The sequence below is a fragment of the Urtica dioica genome, chromosome 5 (assembly GCF_054948205.1).
Source record: "Urtica dioica subsp. dioica isolate 48M chromosome 5, U.dioica_male_clone48M_v1_H2, whole genome shotgun sequence".
Lineage (NCBI taxonomy): Eukaryota > Viridiplantae > Streptophyta > Magnoliopsida > Rosales > Urticaceae > Urtica > Urtica dioica.
In genome coordinates this window covers 35,811,064-35,837,791 of record NC_142760.1, presented here as the reverse complement: position 1 = coordinate 35,837,791, position 26,728 = coordinate 35,811,064, and the positions used below count along the sequence as shown (strand labels likewise).

Below are 26,728 nucleotides of genomic sequence, written 5' to 3'. Positions count from 1 at the left end.
GGGCAATTTCTAAAAAAGAAAAGAAAAAATGAGTAGCTATTAGAGTTAAATTTCATTTTAGCTTTGCAAAAGTTAGCTGTTTCTCTTTATTATCTCAGTGGAAGAGCTTCTACGCCTGAGCTTAAGGGCGATGTAGCCTTTGGTAGTGAACATTGGTAAAATAAAATCTCGTCTCAATATTTACTTTTCTGCTAAAACTATTAGATCTGTGTATTTGGCCGATTTTATATGTGTTCTGATATATTCTAGATTATTTTACTTTTATTGATATATATGGGTAATAGTTTGTTCTGATATTGCTGATTCCGCTAGCTAGTCTGCTTTGAATCAGTCGAAGTACTGACCTGATGTTAGATCTTTGATAGTTTTTTTAATTACTTAATTCTTCTGATAGTCCTATATATATATATATACAGGCACGAAGCCACATGCAAGTGAGGGGGGGCTATAGCCCCCCCTCAATTTTTTTTTCTTTGTATTTTTTGCCCATTTTTATTTTATTTTTACATTTTTTTACCCTCAAAATTTGCAAATTAGCCCCCCCTGAATTTTTTCTTGCAAATTAGCCCCCCCTAACCTAGATTTCTGGCTTCGTCCCTGTATATATATATATATATATATATATATATATATATATATATATATCTTGGTTCTGATGTGAACCTTTGATCACTTTCATATGGTTTTTTTGGCTTATGGTAGTGTATAAGATCAAATAAATAACAAGAAAAACGTAACAGAGACTTCAGAATCATTAGTACTTCAAAGAATTATTTATATATATATATATATATATATTAATTAGCATGGGTTTATTGTAGAGAAATTTCATTTTCTAGACCTAAAAGTTATGGAAATATCTCAATTAGACCCGTTAATTAAAAAAATATCTAAAATTGGACTTTTGTACCAATTTCGGACAAAAATACCCTCAATTCAAAATAAACCTCATCTTCATCTCTTTCATTCTCACTCTCTCACTTTCTTAATGGTTTTAATGGTTTTGTCATGGTTTGAATAGTGTAGGATTGATAGGATATAAGATTAGAGTGATTTTTAGTTATTTAGGGTTGATTTGAATCATGGAAGATAGGTGAATTTTTTTTTTTTAAATCTGGGTATTTTGCGTCGGATCCCATCGGATTAGGTCGGATCCGACCGAATCCGATGGAATCCGACGGGATCCGACGGGATCCGATGATCTTCAAAGAGAGGGGATTAATTATTATTTTTTTAAAAATCTGGGATGGGATCCGACGGGGTCCAATTTTTTTTTTTTTAAACTGGGTATTTTTCCCGACCGGATCCGATGGGATCCGACGGGATCCGATGAGATTCATCGGATTTTTTCCAAAAACGATGCGAAACCCTAGCGCAACCAAAAGTTCTAATCCTAGCGCAACCAATTCGAACGTTCTAATCCTAGTGCAACCAATTCGAAGGTGACAAGAATTGTGATGAAGATGATTTGAAAATGAGAGAAGAATATGAGTTATTTGAATTTCAAGGGTATTTTCGTCCAAAATTGGTACAAAAGTCCAATTTTGGATATTTTTTAACTAGCGGGTCTAATTGAGATATTTCCATAACTTTTTGGTCTAGAAAATGAAATTTCTCTTATTGTATTAGATATGACTAGCTGTCTAAAATTCAAGATTTTTTATAAAATAGTTTGACGATTCACAATCGTTTGAGAACTAGCCACTAAAAGCATTTTTGAATGCGAATTAAAACGCACCCAAGGTACTAAGTTCACTATAAAATGTGAAACTTTACTTGACTAATTTGTTAAATAAAAATTGTACATACATTTACATATGAACTTAACTGTCCTTTTTTTTTTCTCTATTTGCAGTGATCCGTACATGTATACTTTGTTGAAATCTACTGTGAATCATCAAGCAAGCACTTGTCTTGTATTTGTGTCGTAAGTTCTTGAACTTATTGTTAAATATTTTTTTTCTTTAAACATATAATCCTTGAATTTTTTTTTTTTTTTTTTTGGGTGGCATTCTCTCGTTAATATTCCTTGAGCATATTGGTACAACACTCATTAGTTTTGTAGAATTTTATTCATAAATTATAGAGTTCAACACCAGAAACATAGTTCACAAACCAAAATATCTTGAAAGAAACTTATTAAATTACATTTTGACCCGAAAAAATATATTAAAATGAAGCAATTTCAAAGCTTTAAGGTATTATTTTAATTTAAATATAATGATACAATTTTAATATTACATATAGAGCATATGCAACATTAATACGGTGGTTCTTTTGCGATTTTCATGCATCTTTCATTTATGAATGGTAACTTTTTAAATGTAAATCACAGTAACAGTAAAGAGTAAATTTCAATGATGTAGGAATGGAGATTGTCGCTGCAGTAATTGGCCCTGTTGTGGAATGTGCATCGTCTGGAGCAGCCAAACGATGGAAACATCACAGACACATAAAAAAGAACATGCGCGCTCTCAGAAAGGCCTCGGAGAAACTCAAGTGTCGAAAGGAAGATCTTAAGTCGAGACTCGAAACCGAAATTATCCCTGAAGAGACCGAGGAGACAGAGGAACTCAAATTATGGATGAAAAGTGTGGATGATATGTCTTGTGCCGTAGAAGAAATCGGATACGAAGCGAGGCAAGTAAAATTCTTAGAACGGGCAGGGGTGGGAAGAAGAGTTGAAGAAATGATTCCGGAAGCCGATAAACTATACGAAGAAGGGAGGCAACACGCCGACGACGGAATGAGAAGCCGACGACGACAGGGCTGTTTTGGAGGCAACACGCCGGCGGAGAAGACAAAAGGAGAGATATTGCGTTGCTTGGCGGATGAGAAAGCAATGAGGATTGGAGTCCATGGGATGGGTGGGGCTGGTAAGACAACCGTGCTCGAACATCTCCATAACGACCTTCTAAAAGTCGGCGACAAGATTGGAAGCAAGTTCAAAAAGGTCATCTGGATCACTGCGTCAAAGGCATCCGGTGTAAGTGGTTTACAGGATAAAGTCGCGCGTGAGTTTGGTTTGCCTTTAGACGAGAAAGACGATGAAGAAAAAAGGGCTGCGGAGTTGTTTAGAGGATTAAAAAAATGAGAGGCTCCTGCTCATCATCGATGATCTGTGGGAATATTATCCTCTCGAAAAGGTCGGAGTCCCCAACCCAACCCCCGAAAATGGATGCAAGTTGGTACTCACGACTCGGTCACGTGACATTTGCAGCAAGATGGAATGCGACGAGATAATACTAATGGGGCTTCTGTCGGTGCAAGAGGCAGAGACATTGTTCTTGGATAAGGTCGGAAAACGCGTGGCTTCTAACCCAATACTTAGTAAAATGGCAAGAAAATTCGCTAGAGAATGTGCAGGTCTTCCTCTTGCGATCGTCACCGTGGCTGGAGGCATGAGGGACAAAATGGACGTAAAAGAGTGGGAGGTCGCGCTAACTGAACTCAAGGATGTCAGACATTCTTCATCGGAAGAAATTACTAAAACTTTGAGGTTCAGTTACGATCGGCTGAAGGATGTGAGATTTAAAGAGTGTCTTCTGCATTGCGCGTTGTATCCTGCAGACCATCTCATCGATAGAAGTTCTTTGATAGACCAGTTGATAGCCCAAGGAAGTGTTGATCACGGCAGGACGGTGAAAGTAAGGAAGGACAAATGTCTTGTTATGTTGAATGAGCTTGTGCGTGATTGCTTGTTGATCGATGCAGTCAACCACACCAATAAGAAATGTGTGAAGCTCCACGACTCGGTGAGGGATATGGCAATACAAATCATGCGGGAGACTCCATCTCGATACTTGATAGAGGCGATGGGAGGTGAAAAATGGGATGAGGAACTCGAGAAGGTTTCATTGATGAGAAGATTTCTTCACGCGAATGACGGGACTGTCTGTTCTCGATCTATCTTGGACAAGAATCAGAACCCGTCCTGGTTCCACATTTGGTCTGGAAAATATTGCTGTGTTGTTGCTCAGAGGTTGCAGATTCCTGACGTATCTTCGGAGTTGGCAGCTCTGCAGAATCTTGAGACTCTAATAGTGAATTTTCGGAGTTGCAGCCTCTTCGACACGTATCTTCGGATGATCCCCAACGGACCAGCGACGACGCAATCGTGTAAGATAGACATATGCTCCATGTACGAGGGCATGGTCTTTCCCAAGGGCCCGTTAATGGTACCTAATAATACCGAGAACCTCTGTGTGTGGAATTGCGAAGTTGAAAAAAGTTTGTGCCGTTTAGTATCCTTCGAAAACATAATAAACTTGCATGTTGTATGATTCACCGGCCGTATTTCCTCTTCTTCAAAACATCAAGGAGTTGCAACTTGAATGGCTGCCAGATCTGCAAGCGTTATTCGGTCAAGAGAGCGATGGAACGGCTTCTCCAGCGTTGCCACTCGGGGCATTCTCCTCTCTCAAGAAACTAAAGATCAAGGAATGTTCTAAATTGAAGACATTGTTTGTTGTTGGCAAAGACACCTCGTTTCCGAGTCTGGAAGCGATCACCATCAGGTACTGCAACCAGTGGGAGGAATTAATATCATATGAAAATGAGGATGCAATAATAATGAGCCTTCCCACTCTGAAAAGTATCACGTTGTTAGATTTACCTGAATTGAAGAGCGCTCAGTTCGTCGCAGATTCCTTGTCGGGTGGTTGGATAATCGGATGTCCAAAATTGAAAGAGGTCGCTTACATCTCTTCAAAATTTGGTCAAAGTGAGCAAAGTGAAACAGAAGAGCAAAGTGAGCCTTGACTTGGTCATTTTCGTTATTATTGTGAGTTGTAACCTTTATTTAGTTGAGGTGCGTTTTATTATTCCTTTTGGGGTTTTTTTTCTTTTCTTGTAAAGCCACGTAGTGTTAAGGTATGCGATTTTTGTAGCTCAATTTGTAGTTTTTTTTTTTTTTTTTTTTTTTTTTTTTTTTTTTTTTTTGAAGGCCGGCTCAATTTGTAGTTTAAATTTCGCTGTTTACGGTCTCAAATTGTAACGCACTCCAAATGTTCGACAGAAATACAAAACTAGAATATTGTCCAATTTTTTTCTCTATTTTTTTTTCCTTTTTCTCCCTGTGAGAAATATAAATGCTGTGTGTGTTTGTGTTATTCTCTGTTTTGTGCAGCGATCTTGATACGAAAACCAACAATTATTTATGAACTAAGCTTTTTTGTAATGATAGATTTCACATGGAGAATTATGACATTATCAATTATAGCGTACATTCATCTGGATGATTTATCTGTTCTTTTTTTAATTTATAGCTTATGGTTTTGTATCTGATTGTCGCTTGAAGAAACCCAAAAACCTGAATGCAATGATGGCTTGTTGATGTTGCTCAAGAATTTATACACATCTGCTATGGCATTGAAAATTATGATCCTCTAAACATTCTACATGAACCTATAACAGATAAGAACCATTAATATACATGAACAGCATTAAAGCGCATTACATGACATTAACTCATAGACCTGGCATCATCACTTACATGCATTATTCCGCATTAACTTCTGTGCATGGAGCACTTGATTAACCATTATAGAACTAAAGCTATACCCTATAACAACTCTTCATGTTGGTCCGTCCTATCATTGAACCACATCGGGTATATCAGGAATGGAATTGAATGAAAGAGGTGCAGGTAGCTTGCCGGTATTAATATTCTCTTAGACCGACCGAACAAGACAGGTATTGAAGCGAAGCGTAGATACTGATTCTAGAAAGAAATAGGTGCATTAAGAAACCCCTTTACACGTCCGTCCAGAAAGGAGCGAGCCGGTCGGGACAACAATTCATAACCCGGAATAACCTTGACAAACTGGCATTCAAGAATAAAGGCCAGAGAGAGTTCATTATAGAACCATTCATAGACCGATGATTGCGTACAGTCATTTGGATATTTTCTTTGTGGGAACAAATATTCGTTATGTGGAGAAGGGAGCTTTGCTCTCTTTAGAATTTATTGTCTATCGAATAGTATTTGAAGAAACGGTTGATCGTAGCTTAAAACCCGAATCTGCTGTGACGATGGCTTTCTGCAAAAACCAACAAACCAAGAAAATGATTTAATGAAATACAAGCAACTCCGATCGAATAGTTCAATCAATATAGAATAATGAAATAGATTAAGAAATGGACTACTTTCAGCCTCAGAAGCAAATCCATGATCAATGAGCAATATACTCTCAATGTTGTTGTGCCTAACCAGACACTCAATGGTCCTTTAAATAGACTTGTGTATTGGTGACTTACACACCAAGTCACTTACAAGATGATCCAACGGTCAAAATCTAGAAATGCATAAATATGCAAAGATCTGCGCTTTTCCCTTTCTACCCGCTTGATCTAGTTATTAAGGCTAATCCTGAGTTAATATAAGATTAAATACAGCGGAATCCGACGACAGTTTTTTAATGTTCCTTAAGGTTGGTCATATTCTAGCTTTACAAGAACCACCCACCCATAAGTCTTGAAAAGGAAAAATAGAGCCTGGACGTACGTTTAAAAAGATACAAAATAGATAAGCAATCAGTTATTTGTGAAGGAATGGCATAAAGCACAACGATTACCTCGTAGAAATGGTAGTGTCAAGCCAGTGACACTTTACAGGAACTGAATGCTCTTGCCCAGTCGAACTCAAAAGATGGGGTTTTCCTTCATAACTCAGGTCCTTAAAGGTCGTTGAAAAATAGCATATTTTATTCTACGCCTTTGAAACATCCTCTGCTTGTTTTGCATCATTGAATGTTGTTTTGTTTATTTAATTTTTACCTGTTTTCTGAGTGGGATTAATATTATAATAGCTTTTATAGAATTATTTCCCGCTGCTGTTCTGCTGTGCTGGTCCTTAATTTTATCTGTTAAAGCTTATTAGTCATTTAATCAATTCCGATATTATCTAGTAGTTAGAGTTTCTTTGTTTGTTAGCTTTACTGTTACGTTATCTATTTTATAGGATAGTCTGTTATTCTCTTTCTGGTATGTACGTGTATTTAAAAGATCAGTTGATCAGAGAAATAATATTGAGTATTCTCATTCTCTTGTTATCACGCTCTAATTTCTACATGGTATCAGAGCGGTTTTAACTCGATCTCAATGACCAAATACGGCCAACCTCAGGCCTTCGTCTCCTCATCTGAAACACCAGCCCTAAACACACCTGAACAAACCTCAAACACCATCACCGGCCATAGATTAAATGGCCAAAATTACCTTCAATGGTCTCAGTCGGTGCAAATGTTCATATGTGGGCGTGGAAGTCTGACGATCCGAAGTTCAGAATGTGGAAGGCGGACAATAATATGGTAATGTCATGGTTAGTAAATTCTATGACTCCTGAAATTGGAGAGAATTTTCTTCTCTATTCTACAACATCAGAGATTTGGGAAGCTGCTCGGGCCACCTTCTCAGACTCAGAAAATACATCGGAGCTGTTTGAGGCTGAAAATCTCTTACACGACTCTAAACAAGGAGAAGCATATGTCACTCAATTCTACACCATACTCACCAGGCTATGGCAGAGGATAGATGCATACGATCAACATAAGTGGAGCTGCCCTTCCGACTCACTCCTCTACTCAAAGATTCTAGAGACGAAGCGAGTATTCAAGCTGCTGTCTGGCCTAAATAAGGAGCTAGATGAAGTTCGGGGGAGGATCCTCAGCATCAAGCCTCTCTCGTCGCTACGAGGGGCCTTCTCGATGGTCAGGCACGAAGAAAGCCGCCGCAAACTCATGATGACAAACCAGCTTGTATCCGGGTCCAACTCACAAGATGCCTCTGCCCTCATAGCCCATGAGGAATCACACACACTTGCTGCCAAGGCTCCATACAACAGGAAGCGGAAAGGCCGACCGTACTGTGACCACTGCAAGAAGCCGGGGCACGCATGAGACACCTGCTGGGAGATCCACGGGAAACCAGCCAATTGGAAACCATCGAGGTACTCGAAGGAACGGGAGAGTCAAGCCAACTCAGCGTCAACTATCCCATTCAGCCCGGAGCAATTAGAGATGCTTACATGCCTTATCAAAAGGGCAAATCAAAGCGCTGACTCTACTACTCCATGTTCTTCAGGATTAATAGCACAAATAGGTATATTACTTCGAGCTATCCAATCTTTAACTGATTATCATGTGAATACAAATCTCTCAAGTGTTTGGATCATGGATTCTGGAGCATCCGACCACATGTCCAGTAATCTAGATTTATTTGACAAATTATACTCCAAACACTGAGAAATTGTATGTCACTATTGCTGATGGTTCTCAAGCCTTGGTATCTGGTACCAGAACAGTAGAAGTCTCCATGCTACTCACACTTAAATATGTGCTTTATGTTCCAAAATTACACTGCAATCTCTTATCAGTACACAAGGTGACGAGGGATTCTTATTGCCACACTATATTTGATGATATTTCTTGTTCTATTCAATGAAAGAGCTTGGGGATGATGATTGGCAATGTTGAAATGTGTAGTGGACTCTACCTGTTGAAACCCGGCAACACAACCTACAAAGTGGCATCTACTTCCATTATGAAAAATAAGTTAGACTCTTCTCAAAACGATAGAGATATCATGATGAATCACTATCGATTAGGTCACCCTAATTTTGTTTATCTCAAAAAAATGTTTCCAAAGTTATTTATCAATAAAGATGCAAATTTATTTGAATGTGATGTGTGTCAATTATCTAAGCATACCCGTAATTCATATAGCCCTAAGAAATATGAAGCTTCTAAGCCTTTTTCAACTATACATAGTGATATTTGGGGTCCGTCTCGGATAAAAAATATAAATAGGGCTAGATGGTTCTTTTCTATTATTGATGATCACACGAGGTTAAGTTTGGGTGTACTTGATGAAAGAAAAATCTGAGTCTAGCTCACTAATCAGAAATTCAAATTATACACTCCGATAATGCCAAAGATTATTTCAACTCTCAACTCAACCAATATTTCCAAACACATGGAATAATTCATACAAGTTCATGCGTACAAATACCTCAACAAAATGGGATAGCGGAAAGAAAAAATAGACATCTTTTAGAGGTTGCTAGATCACTTATGTTTACTTCACAAGTTCCAAAATATATGTGGGGAGAAGCCATTCCAACAACTACTTATCTTATAAATAGGATGCCATCAAGAGTGCTTAGATTCAAAACCCCATGTGAAGCCCTTAGTGAGTCTTTCCCTACAACCAAACTCATCTCAACAATATCACCTAAGGTTTTCGAGTGCTCGGTGTTTGTACACACATATGATCATAGCAAGTTAGATCCAAGATCTATTAAATGCATCTTTATTGGTTATTACTCTACACAAAAAGGGTATAAGTGTTACTCACCGCAAAATAGAAGAGTCTATATATCATATGATGTTACGTTTCATGAAGATATGCCATTTTTTTGTCACTCGGAAAAACAGCAAGAGATACCGGCCTACACTCCTCATTCAGCCTCACAAAATGATCCTATGAGCCTCCTAGACACCATCTCCGAAGCCCAAAGTGACCAAACAGCAACCACAAATGGCCTATCTTTAAGCACCATTCAGCCCGAGACTCACACATTTCAACATCACCAAGAGGCATCTCCGGTTCATTCCCCGCCTAGAGCCGATCAAATAGATCAAGGTAACATTAATAATCTTAACTCACCTGTGTCTGAAAGTGTGGCAGATTTTGACATGCCCATAGCACTGAGGAAGCCAACCCGTGCCTGCGGTACGTACAAAATTCAAGACTACGTGTATTATGGCAATATCTCCTTCAACTACCAAGCCTTCATCTCTCAAGTCGATTCCATTCATGAAGCCTTGAAGAGTCCTGAGTGGAGACAAGCCGCCTATGAAGAGATTGCAGCTCTCGAAAAGAATCATACGTGGAGCGTCACAAAGTGGCGAGAGGAAAAGAAAATAGTAGGCTGCAGATGGTTATTCACGGTAAAGCATAAATCCGATGGTTCAATCGAGAGGTACAAGGCTCGACTCGTCGCTAAAGGGTATACTCAGTCATATGGAATAGACTATCAAGAAACATTCGCACCAGTGGCGAAGCTGAATACAATCCGGGTCTTGATGTCTATTGCCGCAAATTTGGAATGGCCATTATTCCAATTAGACGTGAAGAATGCCTTTATCAACGACACGCTTGAAGAAGAGGTGTATATGGACTTGCCCCCAGGATTTGAAGATGGAAAGTCAACCGATCAAGTTTGTCATCTCCACAAGTCCCTCTACGGACTCAAACAAAGTCCTAGGGCGTGGTTTGGAAGATTTACTCAACTACTCAAGGCTTGCAACTACACACAAAGCCACACCGATCACACCCTCTTCACCAAGCACTCTATACATGGGAAATGCACAATATTGAGTGTCTACATGGACGATATAATACTCACAGGTGATGATCAAGACGAGATTGGAAGACTCAAGAAAGTGCTCGCAACCGAGTTTGAAGTAAAAGACTTGGGCCAACTCAAGTATTTCTTGGGCATGGAGATAGCAATGTCCAAGGTTGGCATCGCAGTATCACAACGAAAATACACGTTGGATCTATTGAAAGAAACATGGATGTTGGGCTGCAAACCCTCCGATATTCCCATGGATCCAACAGTGAAACTAGAAAAACTAAGCACGGAGAAAGGAGTTGACAAAGGGCAGTACCAAAGGTTAGTTTGAAAACTTATATATTTGTCCCACACTAGGCCAGATATAAGTTTTTCAGTTACCATGTGAAGCCGGTTCATGAATGACCCCTCCGAGGTCCACTTAGAAGCTGTAATGAAGATACTCCGATACCACAAGTCATCTCCAGGAATGGGTTTGTTATTCAAGAAACAAAGTTGTCGTGACATACAAGTCTTCACCGATGCGGATTGGGCTGGCTCTAAAACTGACTCACGATCTACATCGGGAATGTGTTCCTTTGTCTGGGGGAATTTGGTGACTTGGCGTAGCAAAAAGCAATCAGTGCTTTCGAGGAGCAGCGCCGAGTTAGAACTTCGTTCATTGGCCCATGGTGTGTGCGGAGGAATTTGGCTACGGAAGTTGCTTGAAGATTTGAAGATCACAGTGGAAGGCCCGGTTAAGATGCTGTGCGACAACAAGTCTGTCATCAGTATTTCGAAGGATCCAGTTCAACACGACAAAACAAAACATGTAGAGATTGATCGACATTTCTTAAGCGAGAAGATTGAAGAAAACATTATCTCTCTGAACTATGTCTCATCTCAGAATCAAGCAGCAGACTTTCTCACCAAGCCACTGTCAAAACAACCATTCAGTGAAAATCGGTTCAAGCTCGACTTAATTGATATTCCGTTGCTGTTCTGCTGTGCTGGTCCTTAATTTTATCTGTTAAAGCTTATTAGTCATTTAATTAATTCCGATATTATCTAGTAATTAGAGTTTCTTGGTTCGTCAGCTTTACTGTTACGTTATCTATTTTATAGGATAGTCTGTTATTCCCTTCCTGGTATGTACGTGTATTTAAAGGATCAGTTGATCAGAGAAATAATATTGAGTATTCTCATTTTGTTATCACGCTCTAATTTCTGCAGCTTTATTTATTTTCCGTTGACCTTGTAATAATATCATTCACTGTTAAAAACAGGTTTTTTATTTTTATTTTGATTAAATAGAAATTTTTCCAATGGTATCATTCTCTCTCTTCTTCGATGGAGTTTGAGAAATGTAAACATTGAAAATATGTTTGGAGGATATTTTTATCCCTGTTTTTAGTTCTAAATTAAATATTATAACTGACATTTCAATTTCAATTGTATCCACTAGTTTGCTAAAAAGAAAAAATTAAGTTGTAGCCAGTAGTTTCTTTACACAGGATTTACTGATCAGGAAAAGAGAGTAATCAACTCTTTTTGGATCCTAGTACAATAAAGGAAAAACGTAAGAAGCTAATGTTGATGTCATCATCTCTGTCGCAAAAGAGAATTAGCTAAGCAACCACTAAAGTGTCTAAAATATCTTCGCATTACTATTAAAAATGGTTTAATAACTGTCCTAAAAAATTATCATTAAATTATTACACAGAAAAATTGCCTCATAACTAAAAAAAATAATATTTTATTATTTTAAACTTCTGTTTTATTTTTATTTTTATTTTTTTTTATATGAGACCAGATTAGATAGTATATATTTTCATTATTAAAGGCGAATTGTCCGGAGTTGAAAGAGGTCACCTCTGCTCTTTGACCTTATATCGATATCAACTCAGAACCTTGAAAGTAATTGGAAAGAGAGCATATATATTACAAAAAATTGACTGCGTAAGCCACGGAATGTCTAGCAATTTAAAATTGACCAACGTTTTGTTAATAATCCATAAAAAGCCTGGATGATTACGTGGCAGCTCATTTAATAAGGTTTTTTTTTTTACTTATTTGCCCTTGTTTGACCGATTTTGTAACTTCTTTTTTAGACAGTTTTTTTGTTTGAATTTTGAAAAAAAAATTCGGCAACTTTTAATTATTCAATATTCAAAATGGCGAATTTATTGAAAACGTGGATGCAGTTATTATGATCGTGGATGCAGTTATTGAAAACGTGGAAGCAGTTATTATGAACGCATAATTTTGATAACGTGGATGCAGTTAATATGAACGCATCATTTTAGGTGATTAGTTTCTAATTTTGTTACAAAAAATATTATGGATATCTGTTAATAGTAATTCTTTTTTATTGAAAATATAATCAGTTGTTATTTGTGAACGCTTTTTCAAATAAATTTGGCCGCCAATAGTCGTTCAACTTTTTATTTTCCAGGTTTCAACGTTTGAAAAAAAATTTAGTCCCTGAAAATAAATCGTCCCAAACCATGGATGAATGGTCGTCTTTTTCTCTAATTGATTCAGGTATGTGTTTTTTGATATTTTTATGCAGTTTTGATAATTGATTTCTCATGCACGTTTACCCTTTTTTCAGTGAACTTATTTGAGCAACAATGCCATGAATCGTCGAAAGCTTTATTGCCTCTTTCTAGTCATGAAGAACCTCCGGCAGAAATTGTTTTGTATGATGAACCGGATTTGAAAAATTTTCCTATGAATTTTGATATTAATGTTAATAACGTATTTAGACGCAAAGATGTACTTCAAATGGCTATTGGCATGACTGCAGTTCGCAACAATTTTGAATTCAAGGTGTTGAGATCCAGTAAAACGCGTTATAGTATTGGTTGTTCGGATATGCAGTGTGCCTGGAAGTTAAATGCGTCGGTTTGCAAGAATTCTGGATTATGGGTCATAAGGTCATATGTTAAAGAACATACTTGTTATGGTAAATCTGTTGTGCACAAGAATAAACATGCATCGTCTGTCCTTATTAGCAAATGCGTCAAAGATGATTTTCGCGGCTCATTGGCAAATCAAATTACACCTTCCGGTGTGGCTGAAATTATGAGGACTCGATTTAATGTGGAGGTAACATATTTTCTTGCATGGAAGGGTCGTAAAGAAGCTTTGAGGGATCTTCGTGGTGATTTTGAAGAGTCATATAGTCATTTACCAATAGTTGGTGAAATGATCAAAGAGAAAAATCCAGGTTTTTATTTACAGCTTATTTACTATTAATGTTGTCTGTAAATACTATATACTTTTACAATATGGATTCGTCTTTTTCTGGTTATTTACTGAACTTGTTGTAAATCAATGACTTATTTACAGACTTTTTTATTATGTATTGCAGGGTCTTATACTGTGACCGAGATTGAACCTGATGGGACATTTAGGTATTTCTTTTTGGCATTTGGTGCTTCTGTTCAAGGATTTCAATTTTGCGGCCCAGTAATATCTGTTGATGGTACTTTCTTGAAAGGCAAATCTTATGGTACATTACTTTTGGCCACTTCTCTAGATGGTGATAATCATTTGTTTCCATTAGCCTTTAGTATTATGGATTCTGAAAATGACAAATCTTGGTCTTGGTTTATGAATCATCTTCGAATTGTGTATGGTGTTTGAAAAGACTTGGTTTTTGTTTCGGATAGGCACGAGTCAATTTACAAGGCAGTTGGCAATGTTTTCCCGGAGGCAAAATTTGCTATATGCATGCAACATCTTTGGTGTAATGTGAAGGCAAAATTTGCTAAAACATACATTCAGCCACTTTTCTATAGATGTGCTAAAGCCTATTCTGTAAGAGAGTTTGAATATTGGCTTAATATACTCTCCAACAACAAAGTAGAAATCAAAAAGTATCTTCTCAAAGCCGATCCAGAGATGTGGGCTAGGAGCAAGTTTCCGGGGAAGAGGTTCGATGTTATGACCACAAACATCTCTGAGTGTTTGAATGTTGTTTTGCGAGAAGCAAGAGGCTGGCCGGTTGCATGTCTTCTTTTGAGTTATAGAAGTCTAATTCAAAATTGGATCCACAAGAAGAGGGAGCTAATTCCAAAGATGCAATCAGGACTAACAGGAACTGGGTTCAAGATACTTTTTGATTCGCAGGAGGCTGCTCGATCTATGAATGTGAGTTACATACTTTTCCAGTTTCTGTTAATTGTATTATTATTTACAACCTATTAACAGCATATTATTATTTACAAGCTATTAACACATTTACAGTTTTTAATCCACAATCTTTGACAATATTTATTTACACGCAACTGCAGGTTAATGCCATTAACGACAATGAATTGAAGTTGTTGATGGGGTAATTCGTCGAGTTGTTGATGTTTCTCTTAGAACTTGCACGTGTTGTTATTGGCAGCTTGAAGACTTTCTTTGTTCTCATGCGTGTGCGGCTTTGTATAAGAAAAATTTACGTCCTATTGATTTTGTGCCAGCATATTATAGTCAAGAATACTTCGCTGCCACGTATGAGAAAGATGTTTTCCCTATTTCTCATGAAGGCTACTGGGAGCTGCCTATTGACGCTCAAGTTATTAAGCCTCCCATTCATAAACTTCAAGCTGGGCGACCAAAAGAGAAGAGGTATCGGTCGAAGCATGAAAAATTCCACCCGTACAATCAAAGATGTGGCAAATGTGGCCAGAATGGTCATAACAAAAGGGGCTGCCTAAGATAGTTGGTTAATGAGATGTCTTTAATAAAGTCTAATTTTCGCTGTTGAAGTTTGTGTTGTTTACATATTCGAGATTTTGAATAATTGCTTGTTTATTTATTGAACATTTGATGTTTTATGCATATTGTTAATCTTAAGAACATGAGAATTATTTTCTATTCATGTAACAAAGCCACACACGCACATGTATGTTTTGAATACGTTGTTATGACATTATTCATTAAATACCTTATTTCTGTACTTCTTTTAATCAAATAGACTTAACTAAAATGGGTTTAAGATGTAAATTTATGGTAAATAAGAAGTACATTAACAGAACATCACACGATATACTAATGTAAATAGCTTGTAAATAAGATTCCAATTAACATATTTGAAAAGCTAAAATATGGCCACATAGTAGCCAATACTCAAAATATTCCAATCTAATTCGTAAAAGAGGTTCTATCAACGACCTTAACACCCAAAATTAGCGTAATGTACTAATTAACATTCACGCAGTAGCCAAAGGTGACATAGTTACTATGGTTATAAAAAAAAACTTAGGTGCAATTCTACTAGAGTTTAGTAAATAACAGATTTTCAAATTCCAATATCAAAAGATGGTTGGCTGCTTTCTTCATCTGCCATGTTAGCCGTGTCCTGGCCATCTGGTTCTTTGTTAGGACCTCCTTCTTCAGTCCTCTTAGATCTAGATTCGGTGACGTATGGTGAGGTAGTGAACACTGATTTTCTACATGTGCGCTTTGGACGTTGTGTGACAGGCTGTGGATTTGGCAACGTCCTTCCTATCTTTTTTTGCTTTCCATCCTCGGTGACCTTGTTAACTACCTGTTAATTTACAAATAATTACAATATGATAAATTAACAACTATTAATTCCCCAATTTTTAACATTTTGTTAGAACATGATAATATTACCTGCGGGTTGTGTACGTCAACATTTTGGGTTTGGATATTTTCGGTCACTATTGGAGGTGGCTGATTTGTGGTTGGCATTGTTCGCTTTGGAATTGGTTGGCCATTCTTTCTCAAGCGCTTGTAAACTTGCTTGTTTAGGACTTCTTGCTGGGCCACACTCTCTTGAACAACATGTGGATGGTGTTCAAATTCGTACTTGTTAGGAATGCTATTCAACACATCATTTACGGTAAAAACTCAATCATCTTGTAGCTTCTGCAAATCATCCTGTTAGAAGTCATTGTTAGTCTTAATCTAATTGCAACATATTACAAAGTAATATTTATTTGCGGTACCGGACTATAACATGCTACCTTTTCCATTCCAAGTAGTGGTGAAATATCCTACCATAAAAAATTAGTAAACGACCAATTAGTAAATTATAGGACATTTTTGTAAGTTCAATTAAAATAATTTTGTACCATAGACACAGTATCAGGAATTGTTGGCTCCACTTTTGAAGCTCTTTTTCGTAGCATCTGTAAATAAGATGTAAATAAGTATACCATTAACAAATTATTATAGCAAAAAATTATTGTAGATACTATGTAAATAACATGCACGCTAACAAATTCTTTATGTCAATAATACGCTCAACGCAATACCATGTTCGTTAGTGTCACTTGAGTTGGCTTTGGTTTTGCTACATTCCTAACTTCTGGTACCTGTAAATTGATAAATACATATGATATTATACTATATGTTAACCAATGTAAATAGTATATTGTACCTCTTTTGTTGTTGGGATTTGCACAGGTGTGGTTATTCTGGGTTGATTGGTAGGTGGTGTATCCTGTTAGACAAAGGGTAGAGATGGTTAAACACATATTTCAGTGTTATGTTGTTACTTATTTACACGCAATGGCTATACCTTACCTGAACATCAATTGGAGTTTGATTTGGAATTTCAGTTGTCTTAGTATGCGTTGTACCACCTGAGACCTGTAATATAATTGTTATTTATTTGTTAATTGGAAAAATAACTACAAAATTACTACCTGTTCTTGTCTGGGTTGTTGTGGTGTTGTTTCATTGTAATCTTTACGGATGTACACTTGAAATACATCCAATAAGGCGTCGTATTTTTCATGCGCTTCTTCGACACGTTTCTTCAGCATTTCTATTGTTTGGAGAGCGTATTCCAACTTCATATGAACATCATCTGAGGAGTTGATTGTTGTATCACCTTCCAAACCCTTAGAATTGCTAGCCACTCCTTTTCCTTTTTCAACAGATTTTGGGGCAGGCTCGGGACTAACAGCGTCTACTCGTTCTATGTACCCAGCTGCTTGTTCTTCTTCAGTAGCATCTACTGGATTAATGCGCAGCTACAACAAAGACAACAATTATTTACAAGCAACTATTAACATATTCATAGAATAACTTAGAGATTAGTAATATGATTTCAAGTACCGTGTCATTGTCGAAGATATATTGTTGCAGTTCGTCGTACTCCGGGCTGTAATTGAAATTCCACTTGAGGAGGCGAGGTATGGACATTTCTTTTGTACGAGTTGCATATCCTTGGGCTTCAAACTCTGGAATGACTTCATATGCCCAAGCAATTAACGGATGTAAGAAGCCTTCTATATTGAATCCGGTTTTCTCAGCAGCATATTTTTTGGATTTCTTTAGGGAATGGCATAGAGCGTTGAAGCTAACCGTGCATCACGGATAACTTTTGAATAATTCTGTGTCAATGGCCATTTTTAAGTGATCATCGGGAATTTTAGCTTGCCGTTCCCTAGGCAGAATCATTGTCTCTAGTATGGCCAGGTTAATAAGTGCCACTCGTTCTTCGTCCGTTCCTCCAAATTTGCCGCTGAGAATTCCAAGTAAGAATTGTGCCCGTTGTGTTCTTGAACCTTGAAGTACTCATCCTTCAAAGGATTATCGGAGCGTAGCTTGTCGTGTATACATGGCACTCGTTCGCAATTCAGCCCTGTAAATAACATTCCTTAAACTGTAAATACCTCGGCAATTTACAAATAATTTTTGATATTCTCAGCAAATACGTAAGTAAAACATTTACCTGATATTAACTAAAAGTCATAGATATTGAAAACCAATATGTTTCCACATACATTGAAATGTAGTTCATCAACATTCCCGGACTCTACTTGATTGAGCACGAGTAAATGAGCCAGTTTTTTGGGATATACATGGCTTTTAAGGTGTTGAATATGAGCAAATGGCCCACGACTGAACAGCTGCTATTGATATTCTGTTTCTAGGAGTGGCATGAGGGTTTCAATGATGTTGAATGATGAATGAACAATGATTCGTTGTTTTAAATCCCAGTTCTTCCTTTCTACTATCATGTCCCCTATCTACACACAAACAGAATAATCAAATCATCAAAACATTTAAACCTGATCTCATTTCATATATTAGAGATTAACATTATTTACACAACGCTATTATTTACAACCTTATTTACATCCCCATCTTTAACACTTTTTAACACTAATTTATAGTATATAACTGCTTTACATAATTTATTTACATATTAATAGATCATTATATGTATTTCGAACAACTACAAATTAGTAACCATTTACATTCAGCCCAATATCATTTCGTTTTATTTCTCAAATTATAATCAAGCGGTCAGTACCCTAAATACATTTATTATGATTTAAAACATATGTTTTGAATTATTCAAGTTTATTAACATTATCGACAATGAAAATAAAAGCTCGGCAAAAAAAAACTTACCCTTGTTGCATTTGTTTTTCCCCGACTTGATTTATTCCCCTTTTCTTGGCTCTCTTCAGGTTGTTTTTTTTCTTTGAGGGGGATTTCTTCGCCATTGTTCTATACCACAACGATTTTGTGTGTAACGAAAGAAAAAAAGGGAAAACACATATTATCAGTCTTAGCGATTTTGTAAACTCAGTCGATTTCATATACATGCAAAGCCACTTATAAAAAAAAGAACGAAACAAATCGTATTTTGATTTATTTACTAACCTTTGTTCGTTCTTCTTCGTCATCGCTGTTTTCCTCCTCTGGTTTCGATTTCGATTGTCAATAAATGTGTTTACTCTTATTTTCCGGTTCAAATTTCTACGGTTTCTTCTTCGCGATATTTTGGGGCTTTTTTTTTTGAAAAAATATATTGAGCAGTTGCGTGTGGAAATGTTAACGCAACTGTTTCTCTTAATTGCTCCTCGATTTTCACATGCATTAATATCCGAATATTAGAGCTGATCTTGATTAATTACCCGGAAGGTAGTGGGCGGGAAAATGTGAGGGTATACTCGCCCAATATTAGTTGTAAATAAATCCTCCTGGCTATTTACCACATATTTACAGAACGTTGTCTAAAAATAAATTGACCATTTTTGTGAGGCTATTTGGCTTAATTACCCTATATATTATTTTGCATCGATCATTCAATGTTTGGTTTTGTATAAATAATAATAATAAAAAAAAAACAACAACAATATTACGCTTGAAATTGATAGACGGGCACCAATTTCACCTTCGGACATCTCAAACTAACATTTTATCTGAGTTGTTCCAATAAAAATGCCATAGTTAATTTAGTTTATTTATGAAAGGAGTACAAAGCTAACTCAACGGCGGAGACACTATCTCTTTATATATTGCAAAAGAAATTTATTTCAAGTCCAAGATTTCGGGTAATAAAAATCCTATCATTTGATAAACACCAAGTGAAAGTATTATCATGAACATTAGTTATAAAGAATACCAAGTGCCTGAAAATTTAAAACAAATGAATAAGACTGCTTAGAGACAACTAAGTACCTCACAGAACTGGTCATATTAATGAGAGTATTAAACCAACGAGACCTGATATGAACGCTCTTGCACGGTCAAACTCAAAGATGGGTTTTCCTTCATAACACAGCCAAAACAAAACACGATAACTCAAATTTATTCCACTAGAATATCACCCAAAACAAAGAAAAAAAACATTCAATTTGGGACATGTTAAGAACTTATGCTATCCAATCTCATAGGGGATATAAAACCCGACTGATAACCATTTCAGAAAAATTTGGGATGGTTTTAAGAGGTTCTTCATAAGCAGGTCCAGTCGAGTTTAGGTGCGTATCTTAATATCTCGAAAGAGTCCAACCCTACAACAAAAAATAAGAAAAAAGAAGACAAACTCAGTATAAGCAGTTGAAGCAAAAACAAGGAACACTGAATCAATTTCTTGCCTCGCTGAAGCCACAGAGAAGAGAGAAGTACCAGTTCTATTATACCTAGCTTTGATTCATTGAGTGATAAGTAACCTAGCTTTGATTCCTTTATTTAACTTACTACAAACAAGGACTTCATAACCAAGAAACAGAACCCATTTCCTTAACTGTATCGAAATAAACAGTTGTGATAATTTAAGAACAAAATAAGCCCATATTTAGCAGCTATAATTTCAAATTCAGTCTTGTCACGATGAATACAAATTAGACATTATGTTACGAATTTGGAGGGTATCGATAAAATCTCCAAGTAATTCTAGAGACCTGGGTCTCTCCATGATTATTTCTCAAGAACGATCACAGCATGCTTCAGTGCCTTTCTCCCAGAATTCCTTCGTATTTAAAGATATACAACTTCTGATATCTCGATCCTCTTCTCTTGCATTCAATGTTAATAACATAAGATTTGTTTCCTGATTTCAATGCTTGTCAAGTTGGGTCTATATCTTCTCCCACCCAATTCAAATAGAGGGACATGTTCCCGTATATTCATCTGTTCATGGAATTTATATCGCAAACTTAACACATTACAGGATAAATAAGCCGGTAGAATCAATACTTATTGAGGCCTGTGCAAAACGACAAGTAGTTTTTCCTTTGTCGCTTTTATTAAGTCAGTTTTAATTGTTTTTAAGCTTGTATATGTGTCCTCTTGTTATTGGACGATGAGTTAGTTATTTTGTTAACACTGTTTGACCTCGCTTATATACGAGTCAAATCAGTTTGTTTTGACTCAATGAGAATCTTTCTTTCAGTTTTCTTCTTCGTCTTCTCTTCTCTTCCTCTCAATTCCCAAACCTAGTTTCGCCATTTTCGTTCCTTCGTAGCTCGGACTTAATATGGTATCAGAGCTATCCGCGATTAGTTCTTGTCCCTAGCTACGCCTTTCCTTCTCCATTCTCGGTCGCACGTTTCACTGAAGCTCATCTCCAACGGAGTCCAAGATTGAAACAACACCGACTGGAGATCTCTCTGATAAGGCGATTTCTCAGCGATCAATTGAAGATGATCTTTTCGATCCTTATTACCTCCATTCTGACACCACTAGTTCGATCCTCGTCTCACAAGCTCTCACCGGAGATAACTATGTCTCTTGGATTAGATCTATGAAGATAGCGCTGGATGTGAAGAACAAGCTCGGATTTATCGATGGAACGCTTCCAAGACCACCGTCGGAAGAAGTGAAGCCTCACCGCAAATGGAATCGGAACAACAAGATCGTGCTTTCTTGGATTCTCAACTGCGTGTCCAAAGAGATATCGTCGAGTTTGATGTTCACAAAAACAACCATGGAAGTCTGGAAGGATCTTGAAGATAGGTTTTCACAGAGCAACGCTCCAAGAATCTTTGAATTGCGGCGATAATTTGTGCATTGCATTCAAGATCAGAAATCTGTTGGTGTCTACTACACTAAACTCAAGGCAATTTGGGAGGAGCTGACCAATTTCAGGCCATGCTGTAAATGTGAATGCAAATGCGGCGGAGCTAAAGAACTGGCGGCTTTCCTTCACTCATAATATGTGATGCAGTTTCTGATGGGACTCAATGAGAATTTCGCTCAAGCCAGAGGTCAAGTGCTTCTCATGGATCCAAGTCCTCCAATCAATAAAGTCTTTGCACTGATCACTCAGGAGGAGAAACAGAAGTCTGTTCAGAGTGACATGCTTGGAAATGTGGATCAATCCAGCACCATGGCTTTGAGTGCGGTTCAAGATCAAAGGAAGACCAGCAACAGGAAGGAAAGGCCTACTTGTACTCACTGCAAGATGGTTGGCCTCACTGCAGACAAGTGCTACAAATTGCACGGTTATCCACCAGGATATAAGCCAAGGGTCAAGGGGCAAGCGAATGCAGCTGAAGGAGGGATTCTAGGCACAGACAATGTGGCTGAGGCATTGAATGCCATGGAGAATTTCTCGAGCGATCAATGCCACCAACTCATCAGCCTCTTGTTGAATCGTATCACAACTTCAGCATCTCCTCAGACCAAAACTGGTGAAGTCAACATGACCTCCTATACCACAGGTTCCTTGTGTTATAGTTGCTCTAATTTCCCATCAAGTAGATATAAGAGAATGTGGATTCTTGATACTGGTGCAACTAAGCACATTTGTTCTGATCATTACTTATTTTTGAGTCTCAAGCCTTTACAGAATTCAAAAGTTACTCTACCTGATCACACTTCTATCCCAGTGCATTTCTTTGGTGATATTAGAGTCAACAACAACCTCACTCTGCGAGATGTCCTTCTTGTTCCTAGTTTTAAATTCAATCTCATTTCCATTAGTACATTAACGCGGAAGACTAGTTTGATTGTTTCTTTTATTGATCATGGTTTTACCATACAGGATACACAGCACAAGAAGATGATTGGCAGGGGTGAAAGTTGTCAAGACCTCTATGTCCTCGCTGATCAAGATGGATCCAAAGCCTACATCAACAAAGTGAATGATCATGTGTAGCATAGACGTCTAGGCCACCCTTATCATAAATGTCTTGATTTTTTGAAATCTAATCTTGGTTTTATTGTTAAGAATAGAGATATTCCTTGCTATGTTTATCCTCAAGCCAAACAAAAGAGGCTTTCTTTCTTTTCTCAGAATAAACGTTGTGACACTGCTTTTGATTGGGTACATTGTGATATATGGGGTCCTTACTCAGTGAATTCTAGAACTGGTCATTGTTTCTTTTTTACTCTTGTAGATGATTATACAAGGTTTTGCTGGATTTACCTAGCTAATGAGAAGCAAAGCAGATGTTCATCATATTTTGCCTCGTTTTTGTGCATTAATTGATAATCTTTTCTCTGCTAAGATAAAACTTTTCAGGTCAGATAATGCCAAGGAACTAATCTTTGCAGATTATTTCTCAAAACATGGAATTTTTCACCAATTCTCATGTGTTGAGGCACCTCAGCAGAACTCGGTGGTGGAAAGAAAGCATCAACATATCCTAAATGTTTCTCATGCCCTTTTCTTTCAATCTAAACTGCCTATTATCTACTTGTCTGATTGTGTTCTAACTTCAGTTTTTCTGATAGATAGGACTCCAACACCTCTTCTTAATAACAAGACTCCTTTTGAGCTGTTGTATAAGAAAGTGGTTGATTACGAGTCTATGAGAGTTTTTGGCTGTTTAGCTTTTGCATCAACCCTGAAAACCATAGAACCAAGTTTGCACCTAGGGCTAAGGAATGTGTTTTCTTATGTTATCCTCCTTATTACAAATGATATAGGTTGCTTGATATCAAAACCAGGGATGTTTTCATATCTAGGGATGTCATTTTTCATGAAAATGTCTTTCATTTTCATAGAATTCCTGGTAATTTGAATGACATTGATCCTTTTCCAGATCTAGTCTTGCCTACAAGTACAACTCTTGAATGTTTTCTAGCAGATACTTTTAGGTGCGACTTTGTCGCACCCAAAAGTCTAAATGTTTTAAGCGGTCTTTTTCCCCCATTTTTTTTATAAATTTTGACCGGTCAAAGCATTGGGTGCGAATTTTCGCACCCAAAAGGTCCATTGGGTGCGATACTCATGAGAATGATCATGAGATTGCTACACAAGACCATAGAGACAATGATGGTGATGAAGGGGTTCCTACAATCAGTGGTGATGAAGGGGTTCCTACAATCAGTGATGATGATATAGATGAGGATGACATAACAAACGACCAGCCAGGTCTAAACCTACTTGATTCTGAGAGCCAACTTCTCCAACAAGAGTCCTCTATAAGACAACAAAGAGTCAGAACAACCCCTAGCTATTTAAAGGACTATCATTGTGGCTTACTAGTGGAAAAACCAGGTTGTTTGCCTACATCTAAACATCATATATCTCAGGTAGTTACATATGACCAGCTATCTCCTTCATATCTTGCTCTTTGTCTTCCAATTTCAGATCATCCGATCCGGAACCAAAAATATTATCACCAAGCAGCTCCTCATAAGCATTGGAGGGCAGCCATGGATGAAGAATTGAAGGCAATGAAAGAGAACAAGACATGGAGCATAGTGGAGTTACCAACAGATAAGAAGCCAATTGGATGTCGTTGGGTATATACCAACAAAATCAATTCAGATGGCTCTCTTGCCAGACACCAGGCAAGATTGGTGGCCAAGGGGTATAATTAGAAGAAGGGAGTAGATTTCATCAACACTTTCTCACCAGTGGCCAAATTGGTCACAGTTAAGTTGTTGATTGCCTTGGCAGCCTCACATAAATGGAATCTCACCCAGTTGGATATCAATAATGCTTTTCTCAATGGAGATTTGCATGAAGAAGTCTATATGGAGCTAGCTTTAGGATATCATCCTCAGGGGGAGTTTGCTGAGGAAATATCCACAAAGAAAAGGATGGTGTGTAAACTGCATAAGTCGATTTATGGGTTGAAGCAAGCTTCAAGGCAGTGGAACTTGAAGTTCACGGATTCTATTGTTGCAGTTGGTTTCACTCAGTCAAAATCAGACTACTCTTTGTTCACAAGAGGAGTTGGGAAGAGTTTTGTTGCAATTTTGCTCTATATGGATGACATTATCCTGCCAGGGCCTTCTATGGAAGCTATAAAGGATGTCAAAGGTTTTCTTGCCTCTACTTTCAAACTAAAGGATTTGGGACAACTCAGGTTTTTTCTTGGATTGGAGATTGCTAGAGCTTCAGCCGGAATAGTCTTGAGTCAGAGACAATATGCTTTGCAGTTGTTGGAGGATTATGGTTTTTTGGAGTCAAAGCCAGTTCACACCCCAATGGTTCCCAAGCAAGCGCTAACATCTAATAGTGGAGTGACTCTAGCAGATATAAAACATTACATGAGTCTGGTGGGAACGCTTTTGTATCTAACTATTACGAGACCAGACATTTCCTTTGATGTTCATGCCTTGAGTCAGTTTCTTCATTCCCATACTGATGTTCATCTCAAGGCCGCTCATCATCTTCTCAGATATATGAAGTCAAATCCAGGTCTTGGATTGTTCTTTCCTGAGAATTCCTCTAGACAGATGAGAGGATTTGTGGATGCAGATTGGGGTAACTGTGAGGATACGTTCTGTGACTGGTTTTTGTATGTTTATTGGAGATTCTTTGGTCTCGTGGAAGTCAAAGAAACAGTCAACAGTATCTAAGTCATCAGCGGAAGCAGAGTACAGTGCAATAGGATCAGCGACTAGTGAGATTGTTTTGTTACATCAGTTGTTGAAAGATTTCAAGGTCATTCCTTCATCAACTTCAGTTTTATACTGTGATAACCAGGCAACCATTCACATCGCCTCTAATCCTTCCTTTCATGAACGGACAAAGCATTTGGAGATTGATTTGCATTTTGTTCGGGATCATGCTAATGGAGGGACGTTCAAGCTTTTGCCTGTCCGTACTCAGCATCAGCTTGCGGATATTTTTACAAAGCGTTTGCTCGCTTGAGGGGGAGTATTGAGGCCTGTGCAAAACAACAAGTAGTTTTTCCTTTGTCACTTTAATTAAGTCTGTTTTAATTGTTTTTAAGCTTGTATATGTGTCCTCTTGTTATTGGACGATGAGTTAGTTATTTTGTTAATATTGTTTGGCCTCGCTTATATACGAGTCAAATCAGTTTGTTTTGAGTCAATGAGAATCTTTCTTTCAGTTTTCTTCTTCGTCTTCTCTTCTCTTCCTCTCAATTCCCAAACCTAGTTTCGCCATTTTCGTTCCTTCGTAGCTCGGACTTAATAACACTATAGAGCTTTGAATGCTTTATTTGGAACCAAATCAAAGAATGAAAATCATAAATGAAACTAGCTTTTGCTGAGTCTTCATAACCAATAAACAGAATGCATTTCCTTTACTCCGTCAGAATAAACAGAAGTTGTAACGATTCAAATTCAATAGCAAAATCAGTCATATTTAGCTGCTTTGATTTTCAAAACCAGCCAATATTACACAATAAGGTTTACACATTACTATAATATATTCCTTACTATAAGCCAATCGCCACTTTCTGTTTCGCTTCACCCTTTTAATTTCATTCCATTTCAAACAAGACTGTCTCTAACGCAAAGGTGCCTCATTCTCATCCGAAATTTTCCAGTACCAAAATAAAAAATTAGCAAAAGAATAACTCAAGCACATCACTGTCAATTCATATACACACATACCTCCGATTCTTGAATCTAACCCAAACCCTAGCTCCGCGTCTCATTCACGTGAGAAATCGACGGCGATTTGGAGAAATCGGAGACGGAAATGAGGTTTGGTTGAGGCTCGGAGTCGTTTGTTTAGCGAGAAGAAGCTTCTGGTGGTGCTATGGAGTTCACGGACGCCATGGCAATCCCTGTTAGAGAAAAGACTAGCGTCGTTTCAATATTTATTTCTTGTCGTATTTTTGTTTGACTGTCGTTTGAATCTTTCTCGTGTCGTTTGATCTTAGAGCCCGCTACTATGTCTATGATTATCTCATGTTACCTTTCTGTACATGGTAAAATTGCATGAACCGGAAAAAAGTTAGCAAATCA

General features: G+C 37.5%; 3 protein-coding genes, 1 long non-coding RNA gene and 1 pseudogene across 4 annotated transcripts; all 5 read left to right on the top strand.

Annotated features, from left to right (window-relative positions):
• Positions 1–49: 49 nt before the first annotated feature.
• Positions 50–2,715, top strand: LOC149398144 (uncharacterized). Its single transcript, XR_016297245.1, has 3 exons — positions 50–155; positions 1,856–1,927; positions 2,367–2,715. It is a non-coding gene; the product is annotated as an uncharacterized LOC149398144 (long non-coding RNA).
• A 31-nt stretch (positions 2,716–2,746) lies between these two features.
• LOC149398143 (disease resistance protein SUMM2-like) lies at positions 2,747–4,761 on the top strand (annotated as a pseudogene).
• Positions 4,762–7,223: 2,462 nt separating this feature from the next.
• Positions 7,224–7,898, top strand: LOC149398142 (uncharacterized). Its single transcript, XM_089614476.1, has one exon. The coding sequence runs from the start codon at positions 7,224–7,226 to the stop codon at positions 7,896–7,898; it is 675 nt and encodes a 224-aa protein (XP_089470602.1).
• Positions 7,899–12,843: 4,945 nt separating this feature from the next.
• LOC149398141 (uncharacterized) lies at positions 12,844–14,682 on the top strand. Its single transcript, XM_089614474.1, has 7 exons — positions 12,844–12,880; positions 12,951–13,038; positions 13,105–13,168; positions 13,220–13,304; positions 13,713–13,883; positions 13,992–14,494; positions 14,638–14,682. Exons 1-7 carry the CDS (start codon positions 12,844–12,846, stop codon positions 14,680–14,682), a joined length of 993 nt encoding a protein of 330 aa, XP_089470600.1.
• Positions 14,683–21,350: 6,668 nt separating this feature from the next.
• LOC149398140 (uncharacterized) lies at positions 21,351–25,661 on the top strand. The gene is made up of 12 exons (XM_089614473.1): positions 21,351–21,510; positions 21,628–21,665; positions 21,774–22,487; positions 22,593–22,688; positions 22,779–22,874; positions 22,948–22,960; positions 23,273–23,416; positions 23,480–23,565; positions 23,735–24,053; positions 24,147–24,293; positions 24,459–25,271; positions 25,321–25,661. Exons 1-12 carry the CDS (start codon positions 21,351–21,353, stop codon positions 25,659–25,661), a joined length of 2,967 nt encoding a protein of 988 aa, XP_089470599.1.
• Positions 25,662–26,728: the final 1,067 nt, after the last annotated feature.